The following is a 13,884-nucleotide window of genomic DNA, read 5'->3' on the forward strand; positions in this document are numbered from 1 at the left end:
TGAACACAAATAGGCATTACACAGTAGCAGTAAGTCAAGGATAACACTATAAAGTCCAAGAATTATTTCCTTTGTGCTTCATCATATAAAATCATCATACTACCATTAAATTCATACAACAAAAACATGTATTATCAATATGTAAACCACTCTAAGTCAGAACAACAAGAAATGAATATTCATTTAAGTCAATATATCTGAATTAAGTCTGCAAAGCTAAAAATATCATGGGAAAGAGGAAGAATGTCTATTCCTGTTTTCTCTTATGCTGTTTGACTGGATATCTATTTATTCATCCATACAATTGGCATGAATCAACATTAGAAATGTAAATATAGTGTTTGCTCAGATTGTTATTGTACAAAATATATATTTTAAAGCCGTCTCAATAGTCACAGTATTATAATTGTATATAAATAAAAGTCAAATGATTTAATATAAAATTGTAGGATTTCAAATATGTCACTAGTTTTCATAATACTCCTCCCATAGTTATAATAAAACTGGTACAGTAATATGTTATTGGGGGACAAAGTTCAGATGTAATGTTGTAAAGTGTTTGTGACTCTCAGGTGCAGATTTTTCAGTACAGACGTGATCGTCACTCCCAACTTAATATGTCAGCTCCTGTAATTATGAGCTTTCAAGACTTTTGCACTTAGTCGACAGTTTATATGGTTCACGTAGATATAAGTAAAGCAGTCTAATACGTCGACGATAAATCCTGAAACTACTTCAGAGAGGTGTTAATTCCGCTCAGTGATCATTGTGGAGGCTGCAGTCTTATATTATACTGACAGGTGCTTTTGTTATTTAGCCTACAAATTATCTATACAGTACTGTTGTATTATACTACATTTGTTTTATCTACCTAATAAATTGGTAACTTTTGTGTTAAAATAAGAAGAAAATCAAGACAATGAGAATTCCTATAAAGTTGGTATAGAAGCTGGTGAAGATTGAGGAGACAGCGTCTCATCCTGAAATGTAAAAACATATCTGATGTTGTATTTTTGGCCGTCGTGAGTAAATTAGCTGATCATGACTGACAGTGTGTTTACTCTCATGTATCGGGAGTGTTTGCTGTTTTTTTGTTGTGATCCATCCTGATGTTGTTGCTGTATTGTAGCTGGGAGTCATGTTGAAGTGGACAGATTTGAGGACGACTGTCAGGCCTCAACACATGTTTGCTAATAAAATGTAAATCTAACCTTTTTTCCAAACCAGTTATTTTTAGACGTCCCTTTGAAAAACACACTACACAATACCATTTGTTGTCAGTATTTACTTTTGGTAGGCAAAAAGTCTATCAACTTACAACATATACAATTAAAGCTATGATAAGTCTTGTTTTCAGCAAGGATAAGGTACTGCAAAAATAATAGATGGATGAAGATGGAAACATTCATCATTATTCATAGTTTGTATTCATAAAAATATTTAAACCTGTAGGAAGCATATGTGCAGTATTTATAGAAGATAGTTTTCATTGTTGGTAGTAAAATACATCCATCCATTGTCGACCGCTTATCCAGGGTCGGGTCGTAGGGGCAGCAGCTTCAGCAACGAGCCCCAGGCTTCCCTTTCCCCGGCCACGTTGGCTAACTTTGACTGGGGAATCCCCAGGCGCTTCCAGGCCAGAGAAGAGATATAATCCCTCCACCTGGTCCTGTGTCTACCCCTAGGTCTCCTCCCAGTTTGACGTGCCAGGAACACCTCCCTAGGAAGGCGCCCTGGTGGCATCCTCATCAGATGCCCGAACCACCTCAACTGGCTCCTTTCCACGCAGAGGAGCAGCGGCTCTACTTCGAGTCGCTCCCGGATGGCTGAGCTTCTCACCCTATCTCTGAGCGAGACCCCAGCCACCCTGCGGAGAAAACCCATTTTGGCTGCTTGTACCCGCGATCTCGTTCTTTCGGTCATGACCCATCGCTCATGACCATAGGTGAGGATAGGGATGAAGATTGACTGGTAGATCAAGAGCTTTGCCATCCGGCTCAGCTCCCTTTTCGTCACAACCGTGCGGTTAAGCACATGCAACACCACACCCGCTGCTCCGACTCTCTGGTCGATCTCAGGCCCCATGATCCACTCACTCGTGAACAAAACCCCGAGGTACTTAAACTCCTACACTTTGGTTAGGACTCATTCCCCACCCGGAGTAGGCAATCCACCGGTTTCCTACTAAGAACCATGGCCTCAGATTTAGAGGTGCTGATCCTCATCCCTGCTGCTTCAAACTCAGCTGCAAACCGATCCACTGAGCGTCGTAGATCAAAATACGATGGTACCATCAGGACCACATCATCTGCAAAAAGCAGTGATGTGATCTTAAGGTCACCAACTTGTAACCCCTCCACACCACAACTGCGCCTCGAAATCCTATCCATGTATATCACAAACAGGGTTGGGGACAAGGCACAGCCCTGGCGGAGGCCGACACCCACTTGGAACATGTCTGACTTACTTCCGAGTACACACATGCAGCTCTCGCTTTGAGAATATAGGGATTGGATGGCCCTGAGAAGGGACCCCCTCACCCCATACTCCCGCAGCACCTCCCACAGAACATCCCTGGGGACCCGGTCGTACGCCTTCTCCAGATCCACAAAACACGTGGACTGGGAGATTGTACTCTCAGGCCCCCTCCAGGATCTCTGCCAGAGTAAAGAGCTGGTCCGTTGTTCTACGACCAGGACAGAATCCGCATTGTTCCTCTTCAGTCCGAGGTTCGACAACCGGCCGGACCCTCCTTTCCAGCACCAGGCAGGCTGAGTAGTGTGATACCTCTGTAATTGGCACACACCCTCTGGTCCCCCGTCTTAAAGAGAGGGACCACCACACCTGTTTGCCACTCCTTCGGCACCGTCCTCGACCCCCATGCAATGTTGAAGAGGCTTGTTAACCAAGACAGCCCCTCAACATCCAGAGCCTTCAGATTTCTGGTGGTATCTCATTGTGCCCTGGGGCTTTGCCACTGTGGAGTTGTTTGACTACCGCAGTGACTTCACCCAGGGAAATCAGTGATGATACCCCATCATCCCCCAGCTCTGTCTCTGCTACAGAGGGTGGCTGAGTGGGATTCAGGAGGTAACGAAAGTACTCCTTCCACCGCCGTATGACCTCCTCAGTTGAAGTCAACAAGGTGCCATCCTTGCTGTACGCAGCTTGGATGGTTCCCCGTTTCCCCCTCCTGAGGTGCTGGACGGTTTTCCAAAAGCGATTTGCACCGCCCGAAAGTCCTTCTCCATGGCCTCGCTGAACTCCTCCCAAACCCGCTGCTTTGCCTCTGCTGCAGCTGCAGCTGCTGGCATTCGGGCCCGTCGGTACCCCAAAACTGCCTCAGGAGTCCCCCGGCACAATCTGTCCCTAAAGGTCTCCTTCTTCAGTCGGACAGCTTCCCTGACCACCGGTGTGCACCGCGGTGTGAGAGGGTTGCCGCCCATTGAGGCACCTAAGACCCTACGGCCACAGGACGCTGCAGCTTCAACAACGGAAGCTTTGAACATCGTCCATTCAGGTTCAATATCCCCAGCCTCCACAGGGATGCTAGAGAAGCTCCTTCGGAGTTGGGAGTTGAAGGCTTCTCGGACCAGGGAATCCCCCAGACGTTCCCATCTTACCCGCACTACTCGTTTGGGCTTACCAGGTCTGTCCAGTGGTTACTCCTGCCACCAAACCCAACTCACCACCAAGTGGTGATCAGTTGACAGCTCTGCCCCTCTCTTCACCCGAGTGTCCAAAACACACGGCCTCAGATCAGATGATACGATCACAAAATCTATCATTGACCTTGGACCTAGGGTGGTACCACGTACACTTGAGCATCCTTGTGTTCGAACCTGGTGTTCATTAGACAGACCTTGACTAGCACATGAGTCTAATGATTGAACACCACTCGGGTTCATATCGGGGAGGCTGTTCCTTCAAATCACGCCCCTCCAGGTATCGCCATCCTCGCCTACTCGTAAACTCCAACACGGTGGCGCTCAGCCAGGGACTTGTGAGTATTCGTTTCTGTTGTGTGACATTGAAGCTCTCGTCAGTGTTGCTCCTCCTCTTGCTGCAGCTCTGTTTGTTAGGAATTGTTTCCTCCTTCTGACTTACGGCGTTATTGGGAAATCCCTGTTTTCTCCTGTAAATAAATAGGAGCAGTTTGTAATCCACTTCTCAGGAGGGTGAAAAACACCAGAGTTTTACAGTGGATGATATAAGTCTTATTCAGTAATGGATCCAAGTTACAGATCCGTGTCAGAAGGATGAATGTTAGGAGACCAACAGGAGAAAGAATGATACCACAGTCGAACCACCACAAGCTTCTTTCTGACAGGAAAGTCTTGTTGTTTATTCAGTGAATTCTGTATCTGTGATGCCTTGAGGATTGATCTTCTAATGCAGATCTTTTTCAATGACTCAGTGGTCCATGAATTGAGGTCGGTCAGGCCACATGCAATAACACTGTAATATTCAAAATAAAATGTCCTTTTCATTCAAAACAACAAAAATACAAAATAAAATGTCATTTCCATTTTGACATAAATTAAAATACATAGTTGAATATTTACTCTTTTTGTTTGCATTCAAACATTGTGTTCATCACTTCAGTCATGCTGTATTTTATTATTTCTGCATGTGAGAATGGCTTCTTGTGCTTACCCAGAATCCACACCAGTCTAAGTGAGCACTATGTTGCTTTTTGTTGTTGTCATAGATGTGACAAGAATCCTGCTTGCAGCTTGATTTGATGATTTCAGTGCATTTATTTTTGTTGTTCTTACTTCTGAATTTTGAGGAAATGTCTCTTCAAAATTCCAGTGCTTCGTCTCATGATGCCGTTTCAAATTGGAAATCTTCATCTATAGTCTCATGGCACATTAAGCACATGAGTCTTGTGCTGGTTGAAGGGAGAGTGAATGCAAGTTTTTCCGTCCATTCTTCTTTGAATTGCCGATTTTCACTGTCCACTTTTCTTTTAGCAGTTAACTTGGAACACGCCATTTTCGTGCAATCTAGAGGCTCCTACAGCCGGCAAAATGTCCATATGCGAACTGCTCCGAAAACGAAAGTGATAGTTAAAAGTTGCCCTGGCAGCAGTGAGTGACCCAGCTGTCTGAGTATCGTTGGAGACAAGTATACGTGTGCCGACCCAACCAAAACACATGGTGAAGGAATAGTAGTTCAGGGGCCACAAATAGGAGGCCGGCAGGCCAGATGCGGTCCGGGGGTCGCCTATAGAGGACCACTGCTCTAATGCTTATGTAATCGTGATTCAGTTTCTGTGAAGAAGCCTTTAGTCTAGGCGTGATTTGATGCTGAGAAAGAACCTCTTAGACTTCTGGCAGTGTCATTTAGTGTCCGAGTCTTTTATCTCTCTGATTATTTCCAGGTTGACAGATTTTATACATGAGTCAGAACAATGGAGTGGTGCAGTGTTTAGTCCTAAAACCCAGAAATCAGTTTGCACTTTGTCACTCGTGGTTCCCTCGTCTGGAAGTATGTGAGCTCCCTCTAATTGGGTTTCAGTCAAATGTCTGAAATAAGGTGTGTGTTGCCTCAGGCTGAACATATTTACATGTTTTATTCTACGACATGAAATATGTGGAAAAAGCAATCAAAACTAAATACTTGTCATTTTCAGTCTTGTAAAACGACAGATAATCAAATCAAGGGGTCTTGTTTTAACCTTAACTCTAAACTGATGGTGATCTAGTTTTTGTCAGTTCCTCGACTTCCACTTTGCAGTATTTTCTATCTTCATGTCTTTGCTAATTTAACGGGACAGGATAAAGTGTCTCCACCAGGTTAGGAAAACAACACACCTCCACTGTGTCTTGCTGATTCATGGTTATCAGCAGAGTGATTAGTGTTGAAAGAGGTGTCACATGACCCGGTGTTAGGGCTTAGAGCGCGGCACCAGGAGGTCCGTCCAGTAGCACAAGGTTCAGCCCGACTGGTGCAGAGAGAGACCAGTCGCTCTGGACAACTATGGCCAGTAGGAGCAAGAAACCGGGTAGGTCTGGTCCAGTTTACAGGGAAGTGGTTTCTGCAGGCAGGCAGGAAGGAAGGCAGATACATGAGGTTTAACTGCTGCGTGTCATTAACTAATCAGGTGTCGACTAAACTCTCTGTGGTCAGCAGACTTGGTCCAGAGACTCTCCTCCTCCTGTCAGGCAGAACTTTAGTCCGTGTGTTCCGTCTGTCTCGCTCTTTCTCTCTGTCTGTCTGTAAATAACTCGTCTCTCTCTCTCTCTGTTTCATTTCAGTTGATGCTGATGAGATTAAGAGGTTAGGAAAGAGATTTAAGAAACTCGACCTAGATAACTCCGGCTCACTGAGCGTGGAGGAGTTCATGTCCCTACCAGAACTCCAACAGAACCCCCTGGTGCAGCGAGTCATCGACATATTCGACACCGATGGAAACGGAGAAGTCGACTTTAAAGGTAAATAAATCATGACAGAGGCCGTCTCATGAAGCCTCGAGGGGCGAGTGAGAATCATTGTGTTCTCTCCTGTGCTTGTAACGTGTACGGAAGCCCTGAGGGACAAATGAGACTTTGCTGACCCATTTTCTAAATTATCATGTGAAATCAAAATGTTTTTCATTTTCAAGGTGTGCACAGTTTGTATCTGACAGCACAGTCACATATTGTGTCATCTTTCAGTCACTACAAATAGGATCCTGTGGTAAAAATGACTATTACAAAAAAAAACTACAAATAAGCCTGAAAAATCCTCAAGAAAGAAAAAATAGTGAAAATAAAAAATCTTCTGAAAAATGTATTTCCACTCTGTTTCATGCAAAAACTATATTTCTCCTGGAAAAATATATAAATGTCTACTTGTTTTCATAAATTGAATATTTCTTTTTAACTTTTTCTATTTTTTCATTTAACCTTTATTTAACCAGGAAAGTCCCATTGAGATTAAAAACCTCTTTTTCAAGGGAGTCCTGACCAAGAGCCAGCAAAAATTCCACAGTTACACTCACAACATAGAGAGAGAAATTAGAAGTGTAAAAAGCAATTAGCGATTACAATAATAAACAGTTATAAGTAAATTAAAAATGATAAAAAAAACAATTACAAGTAAAGGAGGTCGTCTCAAGTGCTCTTTGAAGATTTTACTAGTAAAACTGTTTCATAAAGTCATAAACACAGCAGAGAAACAATTTAGATCAGACAAATGAATCACTTGGAGAAAAATAAATCCTCACTTGTCCCTCAGGGCTTCCGTACAGTCGCCTTCAACATGTTTTAGACCTCAAACTTTTTCTCCCTCTGAAAGTTTTTATTATTGACACCAAGCTGATAAATGATCTGTTGGCTTTAGAGATACAAACTGTTTGTCTGCTGGAGCAGTTTTTAAATTACCTGCAGTCTGAATTGATGATGGTGTCTTCTGTCTCCTGCAGAGTTCATCGAAGGAGTCTCTCAGTTCAGCGTCAAAGGAGACAAAGAGCAGAAGCTGCGCTGTAAGTGTCTGAGTTATGCATGCAGACAAATTAAATACCATGAACACTTCAGTCAGAGGCACTGTTAGACCTCTGAGTGTCCACAAGGTGGCAGCACAGCCGCTTCCATCAGTCAGACCTGTGGATTTATTTACCTCCATGTGTTTAAGTGACTTCACATCATGTAGCTGTGAACATTTCAGCATCAGGATTTTGCAGTAATTCCTCCGTGTCTCCTGTTTGACCTCAGTTGCCTTCAGGATCTACGACATGGACAAAGACGGCTACATATCCAACGGCGAGCTCTTCCAGGTCCTCAAGATGATGGTGGGCAACAACCTGAAGGACACTCAGCTCCAACAGATCGTCGACAAGACCATCATCAACGCAGACAAAGACGGAGACGGCAGGATATCCTTCGAGGAGTTCTGTGCTGTGAGTGTTGATGATTGAGCCTCAGACTGAAAGACACACTTGAGAGTACTTAACTTAGTTTAAAGATCGATTTTATTCGCATGAATGGAAAAACCCAAGCACAAACAATAACACGCTGAGTTAAGTTTGTTACCATGAAGTTAACACAGTATCCCGCTCCTTTACTTAAAGGAACATTCAACTGGACCCAATATTTACATGTTACTTACCTAAAGTTTTACAGACAGTCCAGAGGTTTTTATTCTAAAGTTGTGTTCAGACCAGACATGAAGATAATATTCACGTCCCTCATATGACATCCAGCTCAGTGAATTACCCCGTCTGCAGCTGCAGAGCACCTGTTTCTTAATAGGTGTGTTAAAATCAATAAGTTGTAACTGTGACCAGCAAATAGACGTAGACTGAATAAATCTGTCTTACCACATCGGCATGAGCCCAAAACAAAGATATTTCTCCGTGATCTGACTCAATAAATGGATCCGATGGACGCTGAAATAACAACATCGTAATGCCGTCTCAAACAGTTTTTAAAAAGCTCATTTCCTGAATGGAGTTCAATCAATCATAGCCGTGCTGTGTTTGGATATAGTTCCATGACTTACCAGGTAGTCCGACTTACTCGCTCAGTTGTCGTGTCTCAGTAGAGCAGACGTGTTATCGTGCGACATTAACATTATGAGCAGTTTCAATGTCGGTGCAAAAATTTCGCTTTAGCTCAATATTTCCAACTCTTGCAGAAATGCAGATTTGGTGTGTTTGTGTCGCCTCGAGCGAATCGACATGAATCTTCATCTATTCGTGCCTTTTTTGAATAATTTACCTGATGTTTGGTCTGAACGCACCACAAGAAATCCTCCAGATTAATCGACTAATTCATATTTTGTTGGCACCATATTTCCACCTGTAGAGCTGAAACACTGATCATCACAGCTTTAGACTTGTCCTGTTCCTCGTTAGTCATCCTGTCACAGGCAGGTACTGATGTGTGACCTCACTTCCTGTCGTCTCCTGCAGGTCGTCGGTGGATTAGACATTCACAAAAAGATGGTGGTGGACGTCTGACAACTTTTTTCTCTGTTCCTCCATTCACTGAAGATCTGCTTGAAGACGTCGTCCAGCGAATCGCTCTTATCTGTTTTCGACAGAAGTATTTTCTCCTCACCCGTCCTCCCCCCTCCTCACCCCACCTTCCCTCCCCTCCCTCCCTCCCCCCCGAGCCTTCTGAAGCCAAACTCTCACCACCTATCATCATCGATCAGGAACTCTCAGTGACTCGACGTCGCACTTTAAAAGCTGACGGACGGCTTTTTAACGCAGAGCGACGGTTTCAGTTTGGTGGAGGAAAGCTGGAGAGAGTGCGTGTTAGTGTGTGTGTACTGTATGTTTTACTGGTTTTTCAAGGTATGTGGGTTTTTTATATTTATTTTGGTGTCATTGTTTTTTTTTTTGTTTTTTTTTAGTGTTGAGAATCAAAGAAAGTCTATCTTAAAGATCTTTAGTGGACGCGTGCAGTTAGCAGTGATGTTACTTGATTTCAGAACAACACAAACAGCATGAAGTGCCAACCAGAATTTCTGACATGCAGGTGAATTACAGGTAAAATGTGTGTCTTTATTTTAGAGATGTTATTGTATTATTGAATGCATTTATCTTACTGGAGTATTGCATTATTTACACTTAAAGAACAGCTTCATTTCAGTCGTGTTTGGCTCAGTTTTCTCAGACATTAAGGAGCTCTGCATGTTTTTAAACGACGTTCTCTGGCTCACGAGCATCACGATCGCCGCTCTGAGTTACAACAACAGCATACATGTCGACGTTAACATCGTTTATAAGAAGGGGCAGGTACTGAACTCTGTGCTTTTAAATAGGACTAATTATCGATTAATCACCTGTAAGAATTTATCAGATTAAAAATGTATTGGCTGACTATCAGAGAAGGGCACAAATGCATCAAAATTACAAATCTCTCAAAATAAAATAAAGGAATATAGAGTGATATTACTACATTTTGGCCATTTAGTCGATCCAGGTGATAAATGGTGACGGACGGGAGCGTCACAATTAAAATGAGTCACTGTCGTGTCGTTTAACTGCTAATGTAGCCAAACATAAATCATCTCAGTAGTTGAAATGGTTATCTGATATCTGATAATTGATTGTAAAGCCGACTATCGATTTCGAGAAAAAGCTTAAAATCTGCGTCCTCAGTACCAACAGATACACGTTAAATCTAAATTTAGACAAATAAATAAAAAGCTGAACAGGAGAACACGTCTCACCTGGTCAAACATCAAACTATCTGAAAGATGAAGAGTGGACTGAGTTCAGGGTTTCTCAACAAAAAACATCTTATCGAGAGCAAAAGAGTTATTCTGATCTACGTCAGTGAGCCAATCAGGATGCAGCGTGCTTGTTGTGTTAACATCAATAGTGCTGCTGGTGATTGGCTGTCTGGAGGCACGCAGGACAATTAGATAGTTATTTATATATTTCAGATAGTGTGATAATGTGCTGATGTTCCTTCAGTTTCTAAATTTTAGTCCAGGTGTCCAAGTGGGAGTAAAGCAGCTGTCAGATGTTACTCACAGCAGCTTTACTCGGAAAAATTATGACTTTTAACAACTTAAAGTGAGAAAAGTCCAGGTACTGTATCGATTCCCAACCCTATTTATAAGTCAGATATTTGAAATAACAACAACTCAGATGTGACGTGACGGCCGAGCTCCTGCTGTTAATGTTAGATATTAATCTGTTAATAAACTGCTTTACACACACATTTGTAGATATGCTGCAGAAATCTGAAAAGTTTGGAGCGAACAAACGCTGTTAAAGCTCTCTGTGGACGAACATCAGCCATGAAACACTATATTTTCTGTACGTTTCTCATCAGGACTCACGTTTGCTCGATTCTCATCTGAGGCCGCCGCCACTCGTTTGAACAACATGCAGGAATCCGACGATGTTGGAAAGACTTTTACATTTACATTTTTTAGGTTTTAATAGTTCTGGACGTGTTTTTACACCTGTTAGATTTAGGAAGATAAAAAAATAAGCTTCATCTGTAGAGGGTCCGGCAGGATGATTTCGTGGACAGACTGTGTGTGTTTGCAGCTCCTCTGTTTTGGACGGTCACATCTTTAAACTCTCTTTGAGAAGAAGAAACGAAGCCGAGGAGAAAACAAACTGCTGGAACTGCGCCGGACTGAACGGTTTATTTAGTGACGCGCTGCAAAAAGACTTTTCTACCTGAAACGGACGACTTGTGATGTGTTTGCATGACGTGTGAACTGATCTCTTCTTCTTCTGCCTGTTTTGCATGTAGATCAGGTTTTATTAAAGCTCTTTACAGCTTTATTAAAAGGTCTTTTTTCAAAGTTTACCAGACTGGTCTCAACATTTAATGAAATGAGTGAAATGTCTTGCAAATGCAAACGATCGACTCTGTGCATGCAAGAGTTTGTGACAGTTCAGCTGGTTCAGTTCGACCACACGCACTGAAAAGACTTCATTTTCTGTGAGGTAGAATATTTATGAATTTTTATAATACCATGAAATAATAAATGGCTGGTTTTTGGTGCATGTTTAATAGTTAGAATATAGCTACTTTCAATAGAACTTTAACCCTTAATCGACATTGTTTATTTATCTGTAATAGGTTCATATTTTAAACGTGTTATTATCAGATCATGTGTTTCACGGTGAGGATATTTAATCTTAACATCATTTTTCTTGTATTTCAATAATTTTTGCATTTGAGAGTTTTGGCTCATTTCATAAAATTCAGTGAGACCGTGTTGTGTTTACATGTTAATAATGGTGATAAATAAATAAATAAAAACATTTCAAGCACGTAGATGTTGCCAATTAAAAGTTTTAAACATGGAAACGACTGTAATCATAAAGGTTTTTAAGTCGCCCGCCACTCGCTCTGTATTTGTTTCTTTTCCCCTCCTTTTTTTTTTCTTTGGGTCGATGATGTTTCGTTTTGAACAGTTGGTGTCGAAGCTTCCCGCTGCTTTAGCTGAAGTGTTTTAATGTTGGTTTAAAGGGACGTTTGTGATGGATTCAGTCTTAGATTTTTACTCCTGTTTTCATCTCTGCTGCATCACTGAAACTTCATACACGCAAAAACGAGAAATAAACTGTTTGAAGGTTGTTAGACGCTGTGAGCTTCTCATTTCTTCATCTTCTACGATATTTATTTACTGTGTTGTTGCACATGTTTCCTGTCTGGTTGTTGAAAGTTAAAGAAACACACAAAAAAAAGTGCATTTAATGTTTTGAGTAGCATCCTGTCACATTCTCACACAGTCTAGATATTTTATAACAGTCTGGAAGAATCTGACAGTAGAAAGATTTGAGACAGATGTTTTTTTTGCGGTTATAAAAACACAAATATCCAAAAATTACTCTGAAATCAAACCTGAATGAAACTAAAGATGTGAAAGTCAACCACAAAAATAGAACTGGAGTAAAAGTCTTAAAATATCTGAAATTAAATGTATCAAAAGTAAATAATATTTATATTCACATGTTTGTTGATAAAATGAATTAATTCAGAGTGTTACTTTGGCTCTGACGCAGTGTGTAATCTGTAAAGTAACTAAAGTTTGCAAATAAATGTAGTGAGTTAAAAGAACAATATTTGCAGTAATGAAGTTGAAGTATGAAGTAGAGATACATGATGTTTATCTGACAGGTAGAGAAATTACAGCTGATAATACAGATCCACACTGTGCAGCATCTCCACACAGTATGTGGCGGGACGCACCTTTACAGGTGTTTCCTGAGCAGCCAATAAAAACGGAGAACAAGAACATAAAGCTGAACTGCTGCAGCTGTGTAGAACCACACAATGTAGACAAGAAACACCTGAATACCAAATAAACCATCTTTGCTCACTACAGCTGAGCTTTTCTTTCTATTGTTGGTTATTTTATCAGTCAGGTAAATATCGGTTATTGTATCGGCTGGATACTCGACACAGTTTCAGAGTCAAACTGCTGAGGGATGTAAAGGTGCACTGCTCTGCTCCCACCAGCAGGAGACGCTGTGAAGCCACATGAGACACTCAGCTGAGGTCAGGACTTCACACACTTACAGTCGTCTTAAAGACTCAAGTCAGCAGAACATCATCTGCCTCGTGTACGACATGTTTACTACAAATTATTTCAGTAATAATTCACGATATCACGACTTCAGCGAGTCGTAACTTCAGGTCCGCCTTCAAACTCAGAGCCTCTTTATTTACGTCATGAGAAAACCAAGAGAAATCCAACAAGATGTCTGATTTCCTCTTTGGTCTGCACGAACACGACCACAGCTGTCAGTCTGCTCAGTGAGGAAGAAGACACAGAGTCAAAGATCTCACATTTACAGACTGAATCAAACTGTTGGGCCTTAAAGTGAAACTCTCACCAAAATGCAACCGAGGCTTTTTATGTGAATGTTTATGAGTCAAACCTTCATGTGAAAGCATCATTACGATGAAAGAGGCACTTTTAAGATTTACCGTATTTTCGTTTTCAGGTCAAACTCATTTTCAATGGGAGTGCTACGGGCACTTTTACGATAGCATCAAAATCTCTATTTTTAAAACAGTAAGAAGTCTCGACACAACATGAAACTTTGCTGGTAGCATCACCAGGGTCTCTACACATGAACACGAGCATTGAGAACATTGTTTGTGTACACAGAGTTTACTAAAAAGAAGGTTTTTGAACAACTCACGTTAGCAGTAGCTTGTTCCGCTCGCCGCCGTCCTGCCAGTGGAGAAGTGTCGATCTCAGAATGTGACGTAACCTGGAGGACAGTTAAGGTGGAACGCTCCTAAAGCTCAGTTCCATATAAATGCAGGATAATTCCCTTTCTTTCCCCATTTAACTGAGCAACTTGTTTTGCAGGAGGAACATTTTTTTTTTTTTTTATGTGTAAAGGTAAAAAAAAACTTTTTTTTTTTACCCCTCCTGAAAAACTTTAATTTTTCCTTTTCCAGG

At 41.6% G+C, this 13,884-nt stretch overlaps 1 protein-coding gene across 1 annotated transcript in view; it reads left to right on the forward strand.

Annotated features, from left to right (window-relative positions):
* The window catches only part of ppp3r1b (protein phosphatase 3 (formerly 2B), regulatory s1ubunit B, alpha isoform, b), a 51,341-nt gene extending 39,294 nt beyond the window's left edge, over positions 1-12,047 (forward strand). Inside the window, exons 3-6 of the mRNA XM_030411657.1 lie at positions 6,264-6,440; positions 7,412-7,471; positions 7,701-7,885; positions 8,900-12,047. Of these exons, the coding sequence (XP_030267517.1) occupies positions 6,264-6,440; positions 7,412-7,471; positions 7,701-7,885; positions 8,900-8,947 (470 nt within the window). The 3' untranslated portion in view covers positions 8,948-12,047. The remainder of the gene's footprint in view (positions 1-6,263; positions 6,441-7,411; positions 7,472-7,700; positions 7,886-8,899) is intronic.
* The last annotated feature ends 1,837 nt before the right edge of the window (positions 12,048-13,884 follow it).

The sequence above is a fragment of the Sparus aurata genome, chromosome 1 (assembly GCF_900880675.1).
Source record: "Sparus aurata chromosome 1, fSpaAur1.1, whole genome shotgun sequence".
Classification (NCBI taxonomy): domain Eukaryota; kingdom Metazoa; phylum Chordata; class Actinopteri; order Spariformes; family Sparidae; genus Sparus; species Sparus aurata.